This window comes from Dendrobium catenatum, unplaced genomic scaffold, assembly GCF_001605985.2.
Source record: "Dendrobium catenatum unplaced genomic scaffold, ASM160598v2 fragScaff_scaffold_621, whole genome shotgun sequence".
Lineage (NCBI taxonomy): Eukaryota > Viridiplantae > Streptophyta > Magnoliopsida > Asparagales > Orchidaceae > Dendrobium > Dendrobium catenatum.
In genome coordinates, this window is record NW_021319083.1 from 16950574 (window position 1) to 16975429 (window position 24856).

At 36.0% G+C, this 24856-nt stretch overlaps 2 protein-coding genes across 2 annotated transcripts in view; one reads left to right on the plus strand and one right to left on the minus strand.

The window, feature by feature from the left end:
• Positions 1–202: 202 nt before the first annotated feature.
• Positions 203–1310, plus strand: LOC110105471 (AT-hook motif nuclear-localized protein 26). Its single transcript, XM_020835001.2, has 2 exons — positions 203–756; positions 882–1310. The coding sequence occupies exons 1-2, from the start codon at positions 287–289 to the stop codon at positions 1150–1152; spliced, it is 741 nt and encodes a 246-aa protein (XP_020690660.1). The 5' UTR covers positions 203–286; the 3' UTR covers positions 1153–1310.
• An 11881-nt stretch (positions 1311–13191) lies between these two features.
• Positions 13192–24856, minus strand: part of LOC110105477 (protein PLASTID TRANSCRIPTIONALLY ACTIVE 16, chloroplastic) — a 22751-nt gene continuing 11086 nt past the window's right edge. The window contains 2 exon segments of the mRNA XM_020835007.2: positions 13192–14019; positions 15299–15328. Coding sequence (XP_020690666.1) covers positions 13473–14019; positions 15299–15328 — 577 coding nt within the window. The 3' untranslated portion in view covers positions 13192–13472.

A 24856-nucleotide genomic window follows, 5' to 3' on the forward strand; every position in this document is an offset into this window, starting at 1 on the left:
CTTTTATTCCGTTCTGATACTTGTTGTACTCATTTTTATTGATGGAATAAAATTTATTTAAAAAAATGATTTAATACTCTTTTTTTTTTTGCATGCTTTAATTTTCGTGTTCAAATTGAATTTCAAAATATATTGAGGCCTATTTTTTAATCCCTTTTGGATCTAACACTTTCTGACAAGTAACAATTCCATATTATTTAGATCTACTATTCTTCATTGGCCAATATAGAAACGCTAGCAAGAGCAGAGGAGCTTCCAAATTAAACCGTGGCCTTGTGAACCGGAAATGCACTCCTCTTCTCCTTCCTCCGGCGAGCTCGCCGCCTCAAACTGCGCCTCCCTCCGCCGTTCCCGCGGCCGTCCTCCGGGATCCAAAAACAAGCCAAAGCAACCTATTATCCTCACTCGGGAAACTCCCAACGCTCTTCGATCCCACTTATTCGAGATCGTAACAGGAGCAGACATCATCGGCTCTATCGCCGCTTATGCTCGCCGGCGGAATCGCGGGGTATCCGTTCTAAGCGCGTCCGGCGTAGTTTCCGACATCTCTCTCCGGCAGCCTGGAGCACCTGCCGGCTCCGACGTAATCGTGCTACGAGGTCGTTTTGAGATTCTTTCTCTCTCCGGATCTTTCCTGCCGGCGGCAACAGGACTGACCGTGATTCTTGCTGGAGGACAGGGGCAAGTTGTAGGGGGGAGCATCGCCGGTGAGCTTGTGGCCTCGGGTCCGGTCATGGTTGTTGCCGCCACCTTCAGGTAAAAATTATTAAGGAATAAAAAAAGAGCTTCATTTAATTATGTTTAACTTAACAAGAACTTTAGACAAATAAATAAAAAAAAAAATTTTTGGGTGCTTTTTATATATATTCGATTTATGGCAGGAACACCGTATACGAGAGGCTGCCTCTCGAGGAGTCGCCGGCGGCGACTTTAGAAAATTCGAAACAGAGTCCGGTGAGAGGTGGGATTTCCGCTGGCTGCGGTGGAGCATCGCCGCCGGCCGTGTTGGAGAAGAAATTACCAGCAATGCCACTGTATAACATGCCGGCGCCAAAGCTTCTCTTGAATGAGGTGTTTGGCGGCGTCTGGTCAGCGGCAGCGGCAGCGGCGGCTGCGGCGGTGGGTTCTAAGCCTTCATATCCTAGTAATTAAGTAGTCAGATATAATTTTATAAGTTTTTGCTATGCACTTCTTCTTCTTCTTCTTCTTTGGTGTAAGTGTGGTTTAATTTTGTAAAGAGAGCTAGATTCAGCTTCCATGAACAGTATAAATGGTTCTTCCTATTGGCTTCTTGTCAGCCACCATTTGATTTATTTCAGTTCATCTGTATGTTATCTTGAAAAAGTGCGAGGAGGCTATAGTTTCAGTAGCTCAAGTAATGTGATATTTTAAATATAAAAATAGAGAGAGAGAGAGAGAGATGAGGATGTGATGACGGACAAGAGAGAAAGTGATGCACCTCCAACCTGCGTTATCGGAACCTATCTTTACCACTGACTTTTTTTTTTTTGACTTTCAAGTCAATTAAATTAATTTCATATATATCACATACATAAATTTTGAATCCAAAATATCTTAATTAATAATCAAAACTCCTAATAAAATTAACCCGAGTTTACCACTGATTAAAAAAATTTATATCTTTAGTATATGGAGAGAGATAAATTAGTAGAAAATATGTTCCTCATCATTAATTTCATCATATAATGTACTTTTCTTGCATGTGAAATGTTGAAAGGGAATGATGGTAAAATTATATCTTCCCTACACTTTATGACTCTTTAAGATATTATTCATCTTTTCATATGACTTTGAAAATAAGGAGGTAAGATGTCTTATTTTTTTTAAATAAAATGTAACATTCTGTGTGATGGTATTATTTATTATGAGGACAACTTTATACTTCATTTAATTTATAAGATTCAATTTTATCCCTTAAGAATTTTAATGGCAAGGACATTTCAAGCATAATAGAGAAGTAACAAGAGAGAAAATTTTCATAAATTTTCTTTTAAAGAAAAATTTTTAAGGTTTAGATAGAGATTTAATAATGACCGAGTTATTATATTTGATAAATATAAAATAAAATACTCGTAAGAATAAATAAAGATTAATATAAAAAAGATTAAGGCTTCGTTTGAGAAAGCTTTCTTATTGTTTTATATAGTAATTTTTAGTACCAAAATTTTCTTATATTAAAATTTTTTGTTCTAAAATGCTGCTTCAGAAAACAAGAAGAAAGTCGTCTCAAACGAAGTCTAAGTCTTACTAGTTGATAATTATCCAAAACTATAAAAAAATTTCCAATGGGCATAGTATTAACGGTAATTTAAGATGAAGTACTATAAATTAATTAAAAGGCATTTTTTGTAGATTTGTCGGCTAAAAATACCATAGTAAGTTATGATGGATGGTTATACCAGAAGTTATGATGGACGGTTCAATTCATAACACATCATATCTCAGTCTATTATATCATCAGTAATTATTCCATTAATAGTATCCATATCAATAACAGTAATAAGTGTCAATATCAGTCACAATATTAGTAATAGTGAACAGTCAGATCAGAAATAGTAATGGTATTGAAAAAAAATAATATCAGTATATTATAAGCTACAATATCAGTAATAGTAATGAGTAATCAATCAGTAATCAATATCAATAATCAGTAATCAATATCTTATTAAATGTTCAGATGAGGGTATCTTGATCTTGATCTTGTTCCTGCCTTTATGACTCTCAGTCAATCGTCCCTTATAACTCTCAATCAATGAACTCCTTATAGCTTTTCTCGAATCACATAAATCAGTCACTCCATCTTCGTATAACTCTATATATCAGTCTCTATCTCCTTATGCCTCTCATCCAATGACTCCTATCAGTGGACTACGTAGATCTTAAGAATGTTATATGAGATTATCATATCGATTCTCTGATATAAATGAGTATATCATTTTTTAAACAAGTAATATCGATATAATTCATCGTTTCAATCAAGTTGTATCATATTCAAGTGCATATCCATCCTATTCATTTTACTCTAAAATTTTTATACATATATTTATATGTAAAAATGTAATAAAATTATATCAAATCATTCAGAATGTTCAAATCTATAACATATAAAAAATTATAAGGTGAAAGCTTATAAAATCAGGAGAAAATATAATTTTTAGCAAATTTAGGAGAGAAATCTATATACATCAAAATCATTGAAAACATAAATAAAAGAACAATTATTTAAAATGCTTGGAACATTTTTTGTTAAATGAACAGTAGACAAAAATGATTAGACGTATGCTTTCTCTCTCCTCCTTCCCTCTTCTTCCTCTCCCTTGTCTCGCTTCTTCTTCTCCCATTTTTACCGGCCAAGCAAGGAACTTTTATTACGTCCTCTGATATGACTTAGCTCTACGTTCGGTCAGAGAATTGTTACTCGGTTTTTGCTCGGTATTTGGTCGGTATTGCTATGTATTGTTTGATAATAATTAGAAATACCGCTCTGTGAAGATCAATACCGATTAATACCGAGTAATCCCAAAAAATACCGATTTTTTCTAGAAAAAAAATCGGTATTTTTTGGTATTACTTGATATTGCTCGGTATTACTTGGTATTTTATCTTCACGTAATGGTATTTCTCGTTATTGTTGGTATTGCTCGGTATTTGCTTGGTATTTCTCGTTTTGTGCATGCGATCTTAGTGCCGGCCGAACGTACCTCTACATACGTTCACCGGACCAAATAAAAGTTCCCAAGCAAGAGAGTGAGGGAGTAAGGTAGGTGGGGTAGAGATATTTATAATAAAATATATTAAAAAATATTTTTAGTGCTTCATGTTGAATTAAGAGTTACTATAGAACAGAGACACAAACATCACAACAGAAGTTTCTGGTGTCATTGTGCTCTTGAAACTAGTGATGCGGCACTGACTAGCGCTGAAGCGCTTTAAGTCAATTCAGTTTCAAAATTTTTATCATATCTTCGGGTTATTACAAGATTTAAGTGAAATTTCTCTCAGGAAAAATAAGTTTGAGTTAAAAGTTTCTTTTTTTTTTTATAGATTTATTTATTTTAACAATACTTTCGATTACTATTATCTCTTTTCTTGTAATAGATATTTTATACTATGGTACCTTTGTTAGGTGAAATTATATCTAATATTTTTTTTTACTTTACAAATATAATGTAAGTGAATTTTTGAAATCAAATGTTATGGATGTATAATTTATCATTATCTCAATATAAAGGATTAACTGATAAATCTGCCAAAGAAGAATATTTTTTTTTGTGGGGCTCCTCAATAGCCTTCATTTTTTTCCAAAAAAAAAAAAAATTCTATGCTTAGACATCGTACTGAACCTACATAATTTTCGACAAAAAAATTTCATCGAAAATTCCATTGACAATTAATTAACCCCACGGAATTTTCGATGATTTTTTTTTTGCAGGAAATGCTATTTAATTTATTATGGAAAAATCCATCATAAATTTTGCCAAAAAGGCCTTATTTCAGCTGGAGCCAGCCTCCCTCTTCCATTTCATATTTCTTTCTCTCTTGAACACATCTCTCGGCCTCTCTGTTTCAAGTCGCCATCCAAGATGATTTATAAATTATTTAGCTCTGATTCTTCGATATTTTGAAGGTAAAACTTTATCTCTATAATCATTTTCACTTATTTAAAGATTTTATTCGTTAGATTTTGTTAAAAATGCATTGTAGTTATATTTAGGTTGCACATAAATTATATTTAATATCCATCATTTTGTTAGAGAGAGCATTACATGCAAAATAATTTTTATCACAACAGGAAAATTGATCATTACCGAATGGTTTTATGGCGGATTTCTGACATACTATTTTCCAGCAAACTTTCTGACAGAATTTCGATGGATTACGATGAAATATTTCTGACAATTTTTCGACCTGGATTTCTGGCAAAATTTTGACAGATTTTCTGGGAGTTTCAAAAAAATTATATATTCATAACTTTATAGCTTATTTTAATATATTATTAATTTGATAAATTAATTTAATTGATTGTTAATTAAATAACTTATTTTAGATATTCAAATTTTAATTTATCTTAAACAAGATATTAAATTAATAATTAACTTAAATGATCATTTAAATGAGTTATTAACTTAAATAGTTAAAATAAGTTGTTAAATTAATAATTAACTTATTTTAATTATTTATTCATTTAAAGATTTTATTTTAATTTATTTAAAATTTTTATTTATAAATTATTCTATTTAAACATAAAAGAATTTGCTTAATGATACATTTTATTCCACAATAAAGTAGTTGTGTACTTGAAATCCCATAGGTGTTGAGTTTGAATCTCACAAGCGCTACAGCGCGGGCAGGCAGGCAGCCGGGCAGCGTGGAACAGGCACCGGCAGGCGTCCAGTCTGCTTAGGAAGCGCGGGAAGGACGCCAATAGGCGATCAGGTAGCGCAGGGTGGGCTGGTAGTCAAGTGTACGGGTAGCGGGGTGGGCGGCCAGGCGGCCGTGTAATGTGGGGAGGGTTGGTGATCAAGTGTCTGGGCAATGCTAGTGGGCAGCTTGGGAAGCGTGGTCAACTATATATATATATATATATATATATATATATATATATGGATATCTGAAGTCAGAGATCATGGATATATAATAGGTTGTTACTATTAATAAAGTCAATGACATATGAACTTGCACTACAGGAAAAATGCCCAATACCGGCGGTTCTAACCGGCGGTTTATGGACCGCCGGTTTTACCGGCGGCATGGCCGGCGGTCTGGCCGTCGGCTTTTAACGACGGCCGAACCGGTGATTTTGCTACGTTAAGCCGCCAGTAATAGCATGCCAACTATTTTTATTCACATGGCATGTCAACAATTGTTAAGGGACTTGGATATTATATTCACATGGCATGTCAACTATTTTTATTTTTATCAAATGGGATGTTAGTGTTCTTACTCAAAAGCATAAAATTCAAGCATACCTTATACATAGTGAGGGGGTTAAACTTATATCATAGAGCATTTGTGTTACGATACTAGTTTTGGACCTCACATTGAGAGTATGAGCCACATGAAAAGTTCCATTAAAAATCTTTGTTATGGGAAAAAATTATCTTTTTGACAAAAATGTCTTAGAATTTTAATTAGAGATTCTCCAAAAATTTCCAGCAGAATTTTTATCAGAGTTTTCCTTTCCAAGAAATGATGACTGGACTTTATTCATTTGTTAAAGGTGCAATTTTTTGTTGGTAATCCGTCAAAAAATTTCCAATGGCAAACATTTTTTCTACGTGCGTTTTACAAGTGAAAAAAATCCATCAAAAATCTGTCGAGAATCAAATTTTCCTATGAAAAATGACCAATTGTTGGCAAAATATTCTTCTAAAAATTAGTTATTTCTCTATAGTGAAAGCACAAAAAATAAGCTTACCTTACACCTAATTAAGATAGGATGTGTAAGGTCAAAATGTTTCCAAACCACTACTTCTTACGGATGTGTTAGAACACCTACTTAAAATATGTGTTCCTTTTGTCATCTCATATGTGTGGTAGATCTCATAGATGCATATAAACATTATAATATGGGAATGATGGGTAAGTAGACTAATCGATTAACTGGCACATCCTTATATTTTCTTTCTTTTTTCTAGAATTTGGTTTAAATCTTAGCGCATTATAATAATAACATGCAATCTTTGACAAATAGTCTTTATAGTACAATATGCATCCATTAATATAATAATATTTTTTATAACTATTATTATAGCTATCAAACTAAGTTTGAAAATCAATTTTTTAGTCTGATATAAATCTGTTGGAATTATATTATCTGTCAGGTTGGTCTCTTTAAATTGATTAAAGTATTCTTTGGTATATTATATTCTATTTTATGTTTAACATCTTCACAACGATAAATAACTCTGAATGAGTAGTGTACTAATTCCAAATTAATTGTTGCACAGTGTGCAATAAATCATAAAATTATGTGCCTCCTTGTTTAGTGACTCTTCTATATGTTTGAGGGGAACTTTTTTATGTATCAATGAGATTTGTATCAAATTATCATTAAATTATGTATCAATTTAATATTATTTATTTATGTTTGAGGGGGATTTTTTTATCACACAACAAGCCCGATGCATTCCTCCACTTCAACCATACAGTAATAATATATGACCAAACTAACTAAAGAGACTCTCTCTAATATTATCTTCCATTTGAGCTACTCCAACCTTTCACGTATATGCTCATTTCGCAATATGTCTCCAAGAGTAAAGCCATTCATCCACCTAAACATCCTCATCTCTGTAACACTTAACTTAATATGATGCTTCTATTTTAATGTCCAACATTCTACACCATAAAGCATTGTAGGTATCACCATCATCTTATAGAATTTTCTCTTAAGTATGAGGGGTATTTTTCTATCACACAACAAGCCTGATCCATTCCTCCACTTTAACCATACAATAAAAATATGTGACCAAACTATCTAAGGTGCTCTCTAATCTTATCTTCCATTGGAGCTACTCCAACCTTTTCACGTATATGCTTATTTCATACCATGTCTCTAAGAGTAAAGCCACTCATCCACCTGAGCATCCTCATCTTCGCAACATTTAACTTAATATTATGCTTCTCTTTTAATGGCCAACTTTTTGCACTATAAAGCATTACATGTTTGACCACATCCTATAAATTTTTTCCTTAAATTTAAGGGGGACTTTTCTATCATACAAACCCGATGCATTCCTCCAGTTCAACCATCCAACTTGAATTATGCTAACAATATCACTATCTATTACATCATCACTGTAATAACAGACTCAATATATCTAAAGCTTGTACTCTTATTAATGATTTGTTCGCCCAAAGTCATAATGCCTCCCATTAGATTCTAAGGTTGAACACTATAATTCAAGTTTACCTCCCAAAGTCATAATATAATGCATCCTCATCTTTGCAACACTTAACTTAATATTATGCTTCTCTTTTAATGGTCAACATTCTACACTATAAATCAATTTTGACCACATCTTATAAATTTTTTTCTTAAATTTAAGAGGGACTTTTCTATCATACAAACTCGATGCATTCCTCCACTTCAACCATCCAACTTGAATTATGCTAATAATTAATATCACCATCTATTACGCCATCACTATAATAGACTCAATATATCTAAAGAGTGTACTCTTATTAATGACTTGTTTGCCCAAAGGCATAATGCCTCCCATTAGATTCTAAGGTTGAACGTTATAATTCAAGTTTATCTTCAACTCCCTCTCTAGTCTTATCAACAAGAAGAATATCATTAGCAAAATGCATGCCTTTTAGTGGTAGCAAGGGTGAGAGTTTGGCAGATTTATGAATTTGGATGAAGAAGCATGCAAAAGGAAGAAGGATGGATACCTTCACAACGACTAAGCTCTCGTGGTGGTGCGACTTCGACTGCAACAGAAGAATGGCGAGGAGGTGTGGCTTTGGATGCGACAGGATGAAGAAGCGCACAAAAAGGAAGAAAGATGGATAGTGGATACCTTAGCAATGACCAAGCTCCTGTCGCGTAATTTCGACAACGAAGAAGAACGACGATGAGGTGTGACTTCGGATGCGACAAGAAGGAACGTTGTCGAAGGAGGTGAGCGAAGTTCGAGGAGAGCTGAAGGGTGGAGGAGAGCAGTCAAGAACATAGAGAAGTGAAATGAATGCCCAATCAGTCAATTAGATAGGATAGTTTACATTGGATTTTTGACGAATTTACTGTGGAATTTTTGCCGCTACTTTACTATGGAAATACCACCGTAAATCCACTACAAAAAATTTGAAAAAAAAATGTATGGTAAATCCATTGCCATTTTCAACAAAAAAAAAAAATCCGCCACAAAGTCTGTCGTAAAATGCTAACTTTTTTGTTGTGCATCATATTATTTTAATTACAGTCGGTCAATAAAAAATTCAAAATGATAGGATTTAATAATATTCATTAAATATGAAAATAAAGGTTATAATTAAGCTAAGAAATGAACCGCTATCTATCAGTTAATTAATGAGAGGAAAGTTTTGGACATTTGATAGGATTTCATTAGCGAAGCGATTTGAGGGGTTTGGTTTCTTGCGGAAGGGTTTTTCTTTCTTGGAGAAATGGTGAAGAAAGGAGAAGAAAATGAGGGTGGAAAAGTGGGAAAAGACAAGTCTTGTCTGCCCTCTATCTAATTCACTGAATCTTTCCCAAGTTGGTTGGCCTGACCTTTTGCATGCAGTGCAACCCATCAAATCAAAAGAATTTCTAGGCTTAACCAGCGACTAATTGATCCGCCAAATATAGGCCCACAGGTCCTATCAATGGACCCCACTTCTATCATTTTTTTCAAAATCAAATTATTGATGTTTTTCATCTTTTTTTTTATTTTTTACATTTCTTGACTTGTCTTTATTTGGACCTTACCCTAAATATTTCAATATCTTTATTTTATCTCATATTGACAAGATTCAAAAATCCGAATCGAATCCGACGCAAAAATTTCGGATTATGATCAACTCGAACCCAAAACAGATCAGATTCAGATTCAAAAATTTGACCCGTTTTAAAAATCAGATTGCGTTCGGATTGACCCTTTCACCCGAAATTTTATGAATAATGAATATAAATTCTTTTTTTTATGCATCTCCATATTTTATGAACAATGAACCCCACTCTCTCTCCATTAGTTGCTGGTAGGAAATTCTTATCTTTGATGAACATGAAATTCTTGGAGTCTACCACTTTTCTCCATACTCATCGTCTGGTTAGGAACATCTTTGCCGCAATTAATGGAACGTTACAACTGTTAAAAATTATGAAGAACAACTAATGGTACAGGTATTCAGAGAGAAAGAAACTTGATTTTGCAGTACCAATTAGAAAATCTCTATATGTACCAATCTGTAGAATAGCAATAGCCTGTCTACCATGCATGCTTATTAAGAAATGCTTTATATAATGATGAGAAACTTTCTTGGTTCAAAATGTAAGCAGATAGGATTTGGCTCTTTATCCCGCGTCGAACTGCCAATACAGTGCAGTCGCAGTACCTGCAAGCAATACACTCCATCTTGTATTTCTTTGTGGAATGATTAACTAGCGTGCCATCTTTCGGCTTTGGCGGGGACGCTGGAAAGTGAGCTGTAAATCATATTTAATAGCTAGTCACAATAATAAAATATTTGATGATGATGATGGGAGGTTCTTTTTTTGGGACTAGTTAATTAAAATGCTTATGAATATTTAATTTATTCTTCAAAAAGTGATCTGAAATTCTTTGGTGGAACTTTAAGGGATGTGATCATGTGAAAGGAATGCCAAGACTAGTCAATCCTATTTAGGTAGTTTGAGCTGATTTTGTAGATGAATGTGTTTTAAGTGGGGTAAATAGTTGAAAATGATGGTGAAAATTAGCTTAGGATGTAAACTTATGATATGGAATTAATAATAGAGTTTGGTGAGGCTAAAAGCCTGGTAGTAATATGAAAAATAAGATTAGGTGCAATGAAGTCTAGAAACTAGGCTGAGAACTTTGAGGGTTTGGGTTGATTTTTTAAGACTTAGTTGAAATGATTAGTTGCAATTAGTTTCTTCATGGTAACTCCACAACCAGAACATCAAATGGAGCAATTGCCATTGTATATGTAAGCTCCAAAGCTACAAAACAGAAGTTCAGCAATTACAAGATATATACCTAAATTTCAGCAATGGTGCTCAAGTACACTCTTCAATGGAGGTCTCATCAAGAGGGCATGAAGGTGCATTGTAACCAGGCTCGTGAATCTCATGACATATCTTGCCCATTATATCCACCACCTCATTACACCAATGATGCACACAATTCCTATGAGCCTCATGCCATTCAAGCATCATTCCTACCATTATTTTCTAGCTTAGACACCAACGCTCTATCCTTTAAATTTATCACTATAGTGTATTTCTTTTAAATTTATCACTGTAGTGTATTTCTTTCTCGGCGTTCAAATTTTTCGCACATTGCAAAAAGTTTGAAATTGTTTTAACCATGTCAGCTTCAACATTAATTAGTTATCCATATTTTTTAGCGCCCTTAAATGTTGGCGAAGTAAAATACACAACAAACACAAACAAGAAATAGAAAATACATCGAAAATAAAGAACACTAAGATTTAACCTGGAAAATCCAAAACTGGGAAAAAAAAAACCACAGAGTCACACTACACTAAAAAATTTAATATGAAAAGTTGGGAGAAATAGTACAAATCTCACATCTCTCTAACTCTTCACCCTTGCACTGTTCTCACACAAGAACAAATAAAGAGAAACTTACATTACCTACCAAGCGACACAACCCTCATAAAAAATGAGAAAGAAAAACTAACAACCCATCTTATAGTGCTGGGACGCTCTACCCTCTGTCTCCAGTCTATCAAACAACGCCACAACGCTGGGTATGAGACGCCGCGGTGCTCCCTGACAGTGTCGAGGTTCAGAGCGCCGCAACACTCCACTCTTTGTCTGTCTCCAAGAAAACTACACAGCGCAATAGAGTTGTATGGTTGTACAGGAAAAAATATTTCAAATGCAAAGCACCCAAATCCAAGCAGGCGGAGAACCCCTTGTAACCCCCCGACGAGCTTGACCGAAGGAATTGAGGTCCAAGGCATCAGTACAACTCGATTGATTGACATAATCAAATTCCACACAAAACTAACATTGAAACCATTTTCCCAACATTGGTGAGCATGTTATGACCATATTTTTAAAGGCATTCGCAATGTGGAGGCAATCCCTTCATTTGTTCTACTTCTATATAGAAAAAACCTATCAACATGCTCGCTAATCAAAATGGAATCAACACACCCATCTCCAATCTTTCTCTTACAAACTCTTGACCCAAATCTCAAGCACATATAACTAACCTTTTTCAATTACTATGATAAGCATCCCATGAAAGTGATTTATGAGCCATGCTAGTCCTTGTTTGTGCCATAGAAATTCATGGCAATATAATGATTGTTCGTAGCACAATGTTCGTAGCACAATGGGAGAAATTGTTATTGAGGCAATCGTTTCATCGTAAGCCAAGTATAGATTTCATCATTGTCCTCATGACAATGAGCTTGGTTCATATGATTCCACCAATAGCCACACTACCATTTAGCTTGCCTGCCGCATACCAAATTTGCCTCTCTTGAGAAAAATCCATGTACTAGAAGAAATTTTCAAAATTCTACTCCCAATTAAGATAGTCTTCAATATGATAATTACCATCAAAACAGCAAAAAGCGGATTTAATTTTGAACTTTCCTTGATGTGCGCTATGGTTGGTCGGATGAGGTGGGGGATAGAGATGAGTAGCCCAAAAATGAGGATAAGCTCACCAGTGGATCCAAGAAGCTCTGCTTGTGCCGATTGGTTAGATCGAGGGGAATGTTTCAAATTCGATTTCACCACAGCAAATTTGCACCTCTCTAGTGTGGGTACTAGATCTACCAGTGTGGGTGCTGGATATGGGATGCCACCATAGCTGAGTTGATAGAATTCTTGACACACCCCTCAAACAATTGGTCGAAAACCTAGATCTAGGGCATTGGTCATTTATGCATGAGTAACAAGGGATTTCCGGAGATAATCACTGCTACGACATTGTCACGGGCTAGGGGGTTGTCATCTTCAATAGTTATTGTCGTCAACTCTAATGCCACTTGATGTAGTGCTGGAGATGAGGACGCAGGTGCAGATAGAAGCACACGGGAAAAGCAAATTCACCATACCAAAAGAAGCATATATAAATACAATGATACTCTATCCTTCTACTCTGTGAGGACAACATTCACAATATCAATAATATAAATAAAAGTAATCATGCTTAAGTAAAGGTAATTAGGAAGCTATTAAGTATATTAAACTATATATTATATGTGAAACTACGGAAGGTCACTGCATCAATAGTTCATGGCTTTGGGGTCTTACACATGTGCATAAGTTTGGAATTAAATTCACTTTAAAATTGTTATTACAAAAAAAAAAAAGTTACGCCTGTAAGAGCTACCATGGGCATATCGCATGCATGACTAATATGTGTTGTTCATCTTTAATTATAATAATGCTAGGATAATCAAAACAAGTTTACCTCTTGCAGAAAAACAAATATCAGCAAAAACAACAAAAACTAGTTCAAGCTTGCTAAAAAGGTTCATTGAACATGATAGAAAGTAGCCAACTAATGAATACTGAGATATCATTACTATTGCAGAAGCTTATAGACAATTACATAAATACTCATACAAGACTCAAACATTCGAAGCAAAATGCAAAAACACAAAAGAATTTATCCTCACATTTGTAACCTCTACAGAAAATTAAATGAAAAAGAACAGTGAAAGTTACCTGCATTGCTCAATCATCATCTATATAAATTTGTTTCATTAAGAGCAGTGAAGGGAACCTGCATTGCTCAATCATCATCTATATAGATTGTTTCTTGCTTGAAGAGTCCTCCAAATACACTCCTCACATCTGCTTTTGAGGCTTTTCCCTCTTGCTCTACTTGTTTCTGTTTAGGTTTTGGTTTTGATGCCTGCTGCTTTAACACAGCCTTTCTCGGCGATAAAATGGAGGCCTTGGCCTGGCCTCTTATGGTGGCAATTTGTGCCTGTGGCTTTTCATTAGATGAATTTGGAGAAACTGCAGTTGCAATTTGTGAACTCAGTTTCTTCCAAGATAACTCCTCGCCAAGATCCTTTGCCTTGCTGATGAGATCTTCTAGTGTTGAGCCAGCTGCTTCTGCTCTAGCTTGAGCTTCCTTGGCGAGGCTGGCTGCCTGGGCTTGTTGCTTTGAGAGTTTTTTCACCTCTTCTTCAAGCTTCTTAGTAGCAGTTTCTGCTTCAAGGACTTTCTCTGAGGCTATAATGGCTTCTTCTTCGGCCTTTGCTTTTGCCAGTGCTTCTGCATATGCCTTCCTTCTTCCATCCTCAGGAATGGCACTGAGAAAGAACGCAAAACTTGGTCCTAAATTATAAGCAGCGGCATCTTCTTATTCAAGTGCCTTTAGAGGGATTAGCAATAATATATAATGTCGATGATTTCAATCCATATAACTACATATCTTCTAGTTCAATTCTATTTAGATGGAGAAGATAACAGGTTAATCTGAAGGTTGCCAGAACAAAATAGTATTCCCATTCTGTTATTAATATGATAACGGGATTTTCCATGGAGAATTTTAAACAGCTACATCAGTGAAGTAGGTATTTAGTCCGTTTTTAAGCATTGCATAGCTAAATAGCTATTCAATTGGCTCAACACTGCAACCTTGTGCTTATATATGAGAAAACTCTCTGCTAGGATTTCCTATGCTCCTAATATTAATTTCAAGGTGGGTTCTTTCACCCATGCGGACCCAAAATCGTATACCTGTTGTTCCTCCATTTTAGCTCAGGTGAGTGCCTTGCCTCGTATTTACGTCAAACATATACAAGACCCTACTGCCTAAAAACCATCTCTTTCTAACATTTCCTGTCTCTCCCCCCCCCCACACACACACACACACCCTTTTATCAGATAGACTAGCAAGAGATGGTGAATGTATGGCATCTAGCAAATCTTTATTCAAGACAATGAATCCTACCACCTCATACACCCTAATATATCTCAACACACCCAGAAGAAGACATACCTGGAAAGAGCAATATAGGCGTGATCATGGTCACGATAGGTAGTTAAATATCCCTTATCCACACTAGAACATCCAAAGGAGGAATCCTCCAACAAGCCATAATGGCCTTACTTCTCCATAAGAACACATTCAACCTCAAATTTAATTATTCCATATTTATACTTAGCCACAATACATTCATGATTTGGGCTCTACACATTTTGCCATCATTATTATTTATGTGGAGAACACTTCAGTTGACAGGAAAAAATCTTGGTAGCTCTCTATTTGACATACCTAACACCACTCTTATATCTTCATTGTTGTTGAGGGGCATTAAATGTATTAGATCTATTAATGAGAAAATTGGTGACATTTCTCCTTTTCCTAATAAATTTGTTGATTTAAATTATTGCATTTTCCAATTTGACTTTCGGATCTTCCTAGCTTTCCTAGCTTGGGGCTTACATAAACTTGCTTCAGAAACCAACCCAATTCCCCCTGTTAGATAACAATTGATAGACATGTTTCTCTCTGATTGGTTTGACATGTTTATATGTTCGTATCAAATGATTAATGATTATATTATTTTTATATTCTAATCACTCTTTAATTATTATTTATACTGAATGGTTTTCCCTCAGATATTGGATTATCTTTACGAATTTTTGGACTCATTATTTTTTATTTCATGTATATTATTACTAATCCCTAACGGATTTTTTGTGGTGATCTTATGTTTGTGCTTCATAAAATGCTAATGGCAGTCAAATATGCTATTAAAGCCTCAACTTAGAATGATGTTAATCATCTATATCATATTAACTCTTTCAAAGAGGAACAATGGTTTTTCTCCTTACTAGAGAACAATCCTTTCAATCCCTCCCTATATGTGAGGTCAAGAACATCCAAGAAAATCTATACAATGATTTCATATGTGAAAGTGCATGGCCTGACCAATGGGCTAAAATTGCTTGATTTTCTAAAAGAGATCATGTTTTTCTCTTTCTTGAAAAATCAAGGGCAGATGCAATCACAATTTCATTAAAGAGATTCAAGCCACTTATGAAATTTTTTCCTCCCCTCAAAAAATTTCTACATCAGTCATGATATATTTTGAAACTTAGTACAATATACTCTCAAAAATCCACTCAATTTTCATAACCTTAATCAACCTCCCAATTGATGCCATCCTCTACTCTAAGAGCCAAAGCATGCTTATATCCATTTTCACTAATCTGTAAATCAATGATTATTTTTTTAGCAAATATAAATCCCTTGAATCGGATAGCTGTGCCGCTAAATTCTTTTCTAGCAACTATGAGCTAGTCGGTCCACAAGTTCAAATTGTGCCAAAAATTTCTTTCACGCTAGCAAGCTTTAAAACAGGATTAAACACTCAACGATTACACTCAATCCTATAAGCAGTTCCATGTCAATTGCTTATCATATAACATACTCCTATCCCTCTGTAATGTTTTCCATAAAGTTGTCTCTAAGAATTTGGCAAATAGACTCAAGGTGGATAATTCACTGCTTATTCATCCTACTCGGTTTGTCATCATCAAGAATAAGGACATTTCCAAAAATTGCATTCTAATTCTAGAGATTCTTAATGGATTCAATATCCAATCATACAATTAAACATTTATGCGCCAATATTGATTTTCATAAGGCCTTAGACAGTGGGCTCCAAAAATTCGGCCCCGGCCTCCCCCGCGTGCTTTTTCTTCGGGGGAATTTTAATGGAATTTAAGTTCCGGGGTAAATTTTGGAAGGCAAATGAGTTTGTAAATAAGACACTATCCAGAGATTTCGCCCTCATTTTGCAAGGACTTTATGATTTGAGTTATGGTTTCCTATAGGCGCAAGCCCCTATAGTTAATTACACCTCCCGATCATGAGAAAGAACTTTTAATTAAGGCTAGTCGTCAATCAGATACATAGAGATACGTCTTATCTAGCATATAGTAGCAGCATGGGCATGGGTATTTGAAAATGTGAAGATTTTATATTTAAAATTGAAATGTCACCATCTTTCACTTAAAGCGGATGGTGGAGGAATGGATGATGGACCCGATCAAGATCTCATGGTTCCGTCATCCCGGGCCATCGTGTTCCCTGGTCTACTTAATCAAAGGAGGTAGTCGACCCAACCAGATAGAAGGATCCTTGTCGGCAACCATGGGTTGCGTCGTCCAAGAGTACCTTGTAGACCTAGGGTGAATGTTTGTCTAAGGGGACAAATTTGAATCCACCTTAGCTAACAGAGAGCTTTATGCCCTATCGATTATATCATATTGATTCATGTCTTAAGGATTTGATGTCAATAAGGAACGTATTGGCTCTAGCCATAACCGTTATCTCGTGGTGTCATTTGGCGGCGAAACCACTCGGTTCAGAGGACCCGGGTCAACCGTTTATCCTACGGTGTCATTTGGCAGCAAAACTGTCGGTCAGAGGACAAGTACAACATCCTTACTGGCAGGAGATTAGTTAAGAATGGATCCTAGTGATATTTTCGACTAGGCATTTGTTCTACGTGAGCCGAAGTAAATTTTAATTTGTCCACTATAGCAAACTGTTACAGAGGATGGATGTATTTTGCTTTAAGTTATTTGATGGATTATTTCAATTTTTAAATATTCGGTGTTGTAACCAGAACTCAGATCAAAAAGTCCTCACTAAATGAGGGCGAAATCTCTGGGTAGTGTCTTATCTACAAACCCAATCTGCCTTCTGAAAATTCCCCCGGGATCACACATCCCAAAAATTGGAATTTTTCGGAGCCCACAGGTGTTTGAGATTTTGGATTTTAAAGGATATCTGAGAATTTAGAAGGTATTTGAAAGTGTTTGTAAACCCCTCCAATTGAAATAAACATTCAACACAGTCATCATCGAGGTGTATGGGATTATTCATCGACTAAACCTTATCGACTCTATCAACTTGTCGATAGGGGATCGGATTTCATAGGCTTTATACCTTTGTTAATGAATTTTCTTTGTTGAAGGCCTTATATGAACGTATAAAATAGATATTTCAATCGACGCCTTGATTTTATATTTGTTTGATAATTCGAGTTGTGTCAATTCTTATCTATCCATATGGAAGGATCGGACTCGAACTACGTTCATTTATGGACCCGCACAACATCCCTAAACGTCACGTGTGTACTAATAACATACTCGTCGTGGCCCATACGGGTGTTTGGGGGTATTTTATAATTATTTGTTGAACATTGTCAACTCTTATTTACATACTTAGGAGGATCAGGTTCAAATTTATTGATCCGCGCAACATCCCTAGACGTCACATGTATTCATACAACATGCTCATTGGGGCCCATGCAGGTTTTGTGATTGCATTTACCCTAGGGATGCCAATATTGGACATGACCCGAAAACCCGAATCGAACCCGACACGAAAATTTTGGGTTCGGGTCAACCTGAACCCAAACCGGGTCGAGTTAGATATTTCAACCCGTTTGTAAAACCGGTCGGGTTCGGGTTGACCCGGAAACCCGGAATCAACCCGGTTTGACCCGGGTTCGCGTCATTCACGTCCGCGTCAATCCGTCATGTCGCTGTCATGTCTGAATTTCGAGCCTGTCACAACTTCGCATCCACGGTTGGTCGTCTGCGTCAAGCAGCTCAAGCCCATAGGGCATTCCGGAATGATTCCCGCGCAATGATCCACCATCAGGTGACTGGCTGACCGCTGCCCTTGCACGCCCGCAAACAGATTCACCGTGTCAAGCAGTTGCGTCCCCCAACCCATCGCGTTCACCAACCATACTCGCAGCCGAAGGTCCGCCAGCAGTCGCGTCCTCCGCCGGTCCGTTCGCCAGGTATCTTCGCGTGCTTCATCAATTAAATCGTGCAAATTCGTGTCAGGTCAGGTCGACCCAAACTCGAAGCGGGTCAGGTTCGGGTCCCAAAAATTGACCTGTTTACAAAAACGGGTCGTGTTTTATCGGGTTCGAGTTAACTCGAATAGTGCCGGGTCAATTTTGGGGGTTCGGCCCGAACCCGACCCGTGACCTGAAATTGACACCCCTAACTTACCTCTTGTGTACCTATGTGTATACAAACTAGGGTGCATGTGTGGGGGCATTCTTGGAATATTTGTAAACATCTTCTGTCCACTTGCATGAATGCTGCGGATCCGATGGCATGACATCATACTATGGGCATTTGCCCGCTTTGTACAGATAGATTGTCGTGCATTATTTGTTTCTTTCTATAGGTGGATCAATGTGCACTAACGAATCTCCTGCTTTTTGGTTGATAGATGATGTCAATGTTGCAACTCCCTTGTATCTTTCTTATGGATAGAATATTAAGTGCATAGCTGGTTTCCTACATAAGCTCGTAGGAACTTACATTTGTCGTATTTTTATGCATTTTGCTATGGTCTTTGGCCCATGCAGTATATTCGCCATTGTTACAGGTATGCAGGTAGATGTATTCCTTCACAGATTAAAGTTGACTACATGATATTGCATTTACTGAAGTCTTTATGTATCTACCCATAGGTGACATATTATACATATATCTGTATTCGTAAAGAGATTGTATGCATTACAGATCTTGCATACTCGCCCACAGACAATATGTTGAATATGTGATGGACCTCCTACAACTGCTACGACAACCTGTAGGTGTGTTTGCATTTGATATATTCTGTATGCGTTTTATTATGGTCTTTTGGCACTTTGCTCATAGGTGACATCTAGTGTGTACGACGAGTCTCCTACAAAGGCCCATAGATATTTGCATTTGTCGTCAAGTACTCCCCTTTTGCATGCAGGGATCTACATATTTGTTCTCATTGGGTGGCATTGCTTGTGGGAGTATTGTTGATATACCACCCTTGCCTTTAGATGATATCTCACATGATATCTATGCTCGCAGATGATTTATTACTTCTACAAAATGTATGTTATCACTGATTGCAAGGGTTTTTGTATCTTCTCGTAAGGTTTGTGCAAACATTACACATTAACTGCTAGCATATTATGCTTCATATAGTTGCTTCTAGCATTTCTTGGATTGTACACGATGCATCGCATACATCATAATCTTATTATGTGATTTCATCGATAAATTGTTGTATTCAATGAAGGCTCCTGCAGATTGGCCTGCAATCAAACTATGTCCCCCTTTATCTTCATTACCTACAAGGTTCAGTACCTTTATTTGTATTTTGATGTCGATCGAAGAGCGTTGCTACATTCACTGTACTTTTGTCTTATGTTGTACAAGATAAATGTATTCATAAGCTTCACTGCCTACGAGGTCTAATGTATTTGCTTTTATGTTGAATTATTGTTGATGATGGAGACATTGCTACATTCATATGTATATCTTTCATGAATATCCACATTGCAACTGTCCTTACTCATCAAGTTCATATCACTTGCTCTTATGAGTGAGATATAGGGATTCTATTCACCATAGGTCATTGCTTATAATTGTTTGTTGATGGTTGCATCTCAACCATTCTTACAATTTTTTATATTCATCTAAAAATCATTATATTATTGCTTGCATGTCAACTTCTCTCATCCACGGGGAGCTTGCATACGAATTAACTACGTATTGTTGGTTGTGAGTATAACGCCCGTCATAATCTTCTTATTCATGTTTATAAGATATCCATAGCATTGATTGTGTGCCACTTGATACCATCCATGGACGGATTGTGAGTCGACAAGTATTGAACACAAACAGATCGCGATGTACATGACGATTCGTTTACTTTTGCTTGTGAATGAATTGTAATGCGATCATGAATCTTCTAACTCTAAGTAAGTGGTCATGCTTATTGAGAGTTTGCATTGTTATTTGAGAGTGAACACATCAACTCATGTCCATTGAAGCTTCAATATAAGTCCCTCATTCATTTGGGTTTGAGTCCAAATGGTTGAAGTCATATTCACTTAATATTCAAATCAAGTTCAAGTTCGAGTTCACAAATCCCTTGTGCAGTTCAAGTTTCAATTTTGATTGTCATCACTTGATTAAAGTCTAGGTCTTTTGTAAATGTTTAAGCCTTCTTGTCACTATGAGTTTTGTTCCCGGTAATGCAAATTTAGTCACTTGCTCAAATGGTTCAAATAATGTTTGGTTCAAGTCCCAAGTATTCAAGCATTAATTGCCCAAGTTCTTTTGCATTATGTTCAAGTTCAATTATAGTCCATTTGAGTCCAACTTAGGTTTTAAATCATTTGAATTTAGTTTGAGATCAATGTGCAAGCTCACTTGAGTCCAATTCAAGTCATTTGCATTGTTCAAGTCAAGTTCTTGTCCACTGTGCTTGATTCAAATCAAGTCCAAGTATGATTCGCTATGTCATATTCAAGTCCAAATTCAAATAGTCTCATTTAGTTCAAGATCTTCTCGATCAAGTTTGATTTAAAGTTTCCTTCCATTCAATTATATTAGGTCCATTATTTCTTCAGTTAAGTTCAAGTACGGTCTCATGTTCATCCGAAATTTCGACAGCCTCCTGGCGTCTCCCCTGCTTAGGGGAAACTACAGGAAACTAGGCCTCTCTCCACACTAGAGAAAAACTTGTACGGTATGTGTACTTAGACACCGCTGCCGTGAAATCTTCAATTCCACCACGCCAGAAAAAGGCGTGTATTGGTCTTCGGTATTTATTTCAAAAGAAAAACAGTTTGTTTTCTCCACAGGTACAGAGCTGCATACGGGTACTTAAGATTGTCCCCACCATGCTACAAGAGCGTGTATAAGACTTATCCGCCTCGCCAAAGATGTCGCACCGGGTTCCCTTCCCATCACTCTAAAAAAAATCGTGTATGAGTGATTTTCTGGCTCGACAAGAACGTCGACAACGGTATTTGAGTTAGAGATTTATACCTTTACATACTGGCGGCGATGACGATGTCAGTGGAGGGCACAAAAATCAACAATTTCTTTTATCATTCTCTTTTTTTTTCTATTTCTCTTCTTTCTTTCTTTCTTTCTTTCTTTCTTTTTTTTTTTTTTTTTTTTTTTCCTTTTTTTTTAAAACCCCTTTTTTGTATATATATATATAATGTATCATACTTTAAATATATGATACATTAAATATATAAATATAAACATATTCTATATTTTTATAATAGATATATACATTATATATTATATAGTATACAGAAAGAGAGAGAGAGAGAGAGAGAGAGAGAGAGAGAGAGAGAGTGAGTTACTGTATGAAGAGAAAGAGGCAGCTGGATTAGATGGGATTTGGGTTTTAAGTGTTAGACTAGGGCACGGTTTCAACATGAAGTGGAGATAAGGTTGGGTTTAGGAGAGGTGGAGGCTAGGAGTTGAGGCCCAGGTTTGGCCGACTGAAAGAATCGGATAAGCGGCTCTGGCGTCGGTCTACAGGGAGGTAGGACCGGAAGAAGCGACGGGATCTCACGGCTGTAGGGGTTCGGTTGTCCGGGCTTCAGAGAGATCGGGAGGGGTTGAGGCGGTTTGAAGCTTTGGAGACTTCAGTTGGTGTAGGGAGATCGCCTCGACCTCGAAGGGCTCGGGGCTTGAGGAAGAAGTGGCATCTGCGGCTTGCATGCAAGGAGATCACAAGGAAGGGCTCCCACAGTGAGGTAGGTAAAGGCGAGGCTTCGGTTTGGAGCAGAGAAGGGTCAAAAGATCCGGCTACTAAGGAGATCAGATGGAGCTTTAGTGAAGTTTAGCTCGAATCGGCTTGAAGGAGGCTTCGGCTTTGAGGTTTGCATGTGGGAGGAGGTCCGGCTGCAGGTTTGGCTTGAGCTCCGACTTGTGGGGCTTGTCTGAGGAGGAAAAACATCAACCCAAAGCCTCTGTTTCCTTCTCATTTTATTAGCGAGGGTATGCGACCTTCGAGGCCCTGTACAGGCATCGCAGGATTCGTGGGAGGTGATGCTAGCGGCACCGAATGCACAATACCTTGGCACAATTTCGGCGGGATTTCAGCGTGATTTGGCAGGGTGACATGGCAAAGCTATGTATCCTTTATTAGGCATTCTGATTTCTTGCATTGAGGTCAACATAGACAATTTGAATAGATCTTCTCTCAATAGGATGGTTGCTAAGGGCATCTTCAGTAAATTCATCATTTGAATTAAGGTTTTTTTTTTTTTTTTAGGAACAAGTTTTTGAGTGCTTCTATGATAGGAAAAATAGGGAACAAAAAGGCAACCGTTTCTTTGGAAGACAATTTTTTGTTTTTCTAAAATTCTGTAGCTTTTGTGTGGCCATAATATAAACTGTGTTGGGAAAGTAGCTTTTAACAATAAAAGAAGAAAAGTATAAGCTGCCTCAAATGAAGCCTGAGATATGTATCTATGATGTCCGTTTTTATATTATAATAAGGGAAAGCTTCATTATTACTTCAGCTCCAAAAACTATATAAGACAAGGCTTACCACTCTCTCACTTCTTTTTGTCTCTGTAATAGATATGTTGCCTACCCTTGGTCGCTCTCAAAAGGAATTCATGCTTGTTAGCTGCAAGAAGGTATCCTTAACCGTCTGATATATGTATATATATATATTACATGCTCCTTTTTTGGTAATACGGAAGCTAAGACCTTGAAAGATCTTCATAGATGTTTGGAATATTTTCATAACATCTTTGGCCTTTCTATTAACATAAAAAACAATGATTTGTTTTTCAAAATTTATCTAAGAATAGTTATTATTTCCATTCAAAACTAAGCAGAAGCCTCAATTCCCAGATAAATTTTGATCTCCACCAGATTTTTGAAACTTTGATGGAGTTATGAAACCTCAGTGGAATTGTTATAAATATGTGGCTTTTGAAAGAGCTTCATGACACTAGAAGATTACACTGAATTGCACCACCCCAATAGAGTGAGAAGATGATCATGGGATATTCTCATGAGAATCAATAAGACATGAAATATGAATGTCAAAGATATGATTATTGATTTTGTATATCATAAGATAAAAAGACTATGATCCCCTCGTTAAATCATCTAGGAAATTACCCTAGATGGCACAACCCTAACGGAGCGAGGATGATGGTTGGATAGTATCATAGGTATGAGAATTAATAGAAGGCAACCCAAAATATGTATCTCATAAAATATGAATCTCAATATTCTATGACATATGAAAAAAACTATGTTGCCTTGGTTAAGTTCTCTTAGCATGCGTGTGCTTGGAGGAGGGCTTAGGAGGGGGCTGGAGGGGTGAGCTTTGAGGACTTCTTTTATAACCTCATTGTGTGCAAATGTTTAAAAAATAAAATCTTTCCACTTTATCAATACCTCAATACCGCATGCTCTTTCCTTGGAAATATATGAACTTCTTTATCATGTGGTATTGTTTATGAACTAATTATATGTTTATTAGAGTTTAAGAATTATTTGAAGTGTAACTAATTTGTCATGTATGATATGTTTAACCAAATAATCAAAAGCAAATGTTGGGTACCTTTCTTGTTTAGTAAGTACTTCATAAAAATAGCTGAGTTATTGGCGCTCTTGAAAATCAAGTTGCTACTATATGAAACTACTTGTTAAAGATTGCCCCATGTCTGAGAATTAATTCTGTAATAGAATTTGTGATAATTTCTGACGTTCTTCTTCAAATGTCCTAATTGATATGCTATTCTACTTTGAATAACTGATTTTCTTAACTATTTTTAAGAGAATATATTTTGATTCTTCACTAATCCTTTAAAAAATTGGGTATTTCTCTTTTGTTTAACCTACACATCATTAAAATTAACTTCGACATATGCTTTTGCTCAACATAACAGATTTTTTAATATCATCTTTGTTTTAATTCAACTCTTAAGGGCAACTTTTTTCTATAGTTTTAATTAAACTATCAAATCTTATTCCATAGTCCTCATCCCATGAAAATATCAACAATAAAAGAATAATAGAAATCAATATCCCTATTAATTATATTTTAAATTTTCTATTGGAAATATATATATATATATGTAATATAAATCATACTCATTAATTTCATAATTTTATTAATTTTTTTAAATGATAATAATATGCATTTTGTGCACAGACAATTAAATTAGAATTGCTCATTCTTTAAGATGAAAAACCTATCATGTTGGATTTACTATATTATAGTATCTAATATAATCCCATAATCCTCCTACTCTAAGAAAACAAGAAGAAAATAATAATAGAAGTTTATATGTTTAC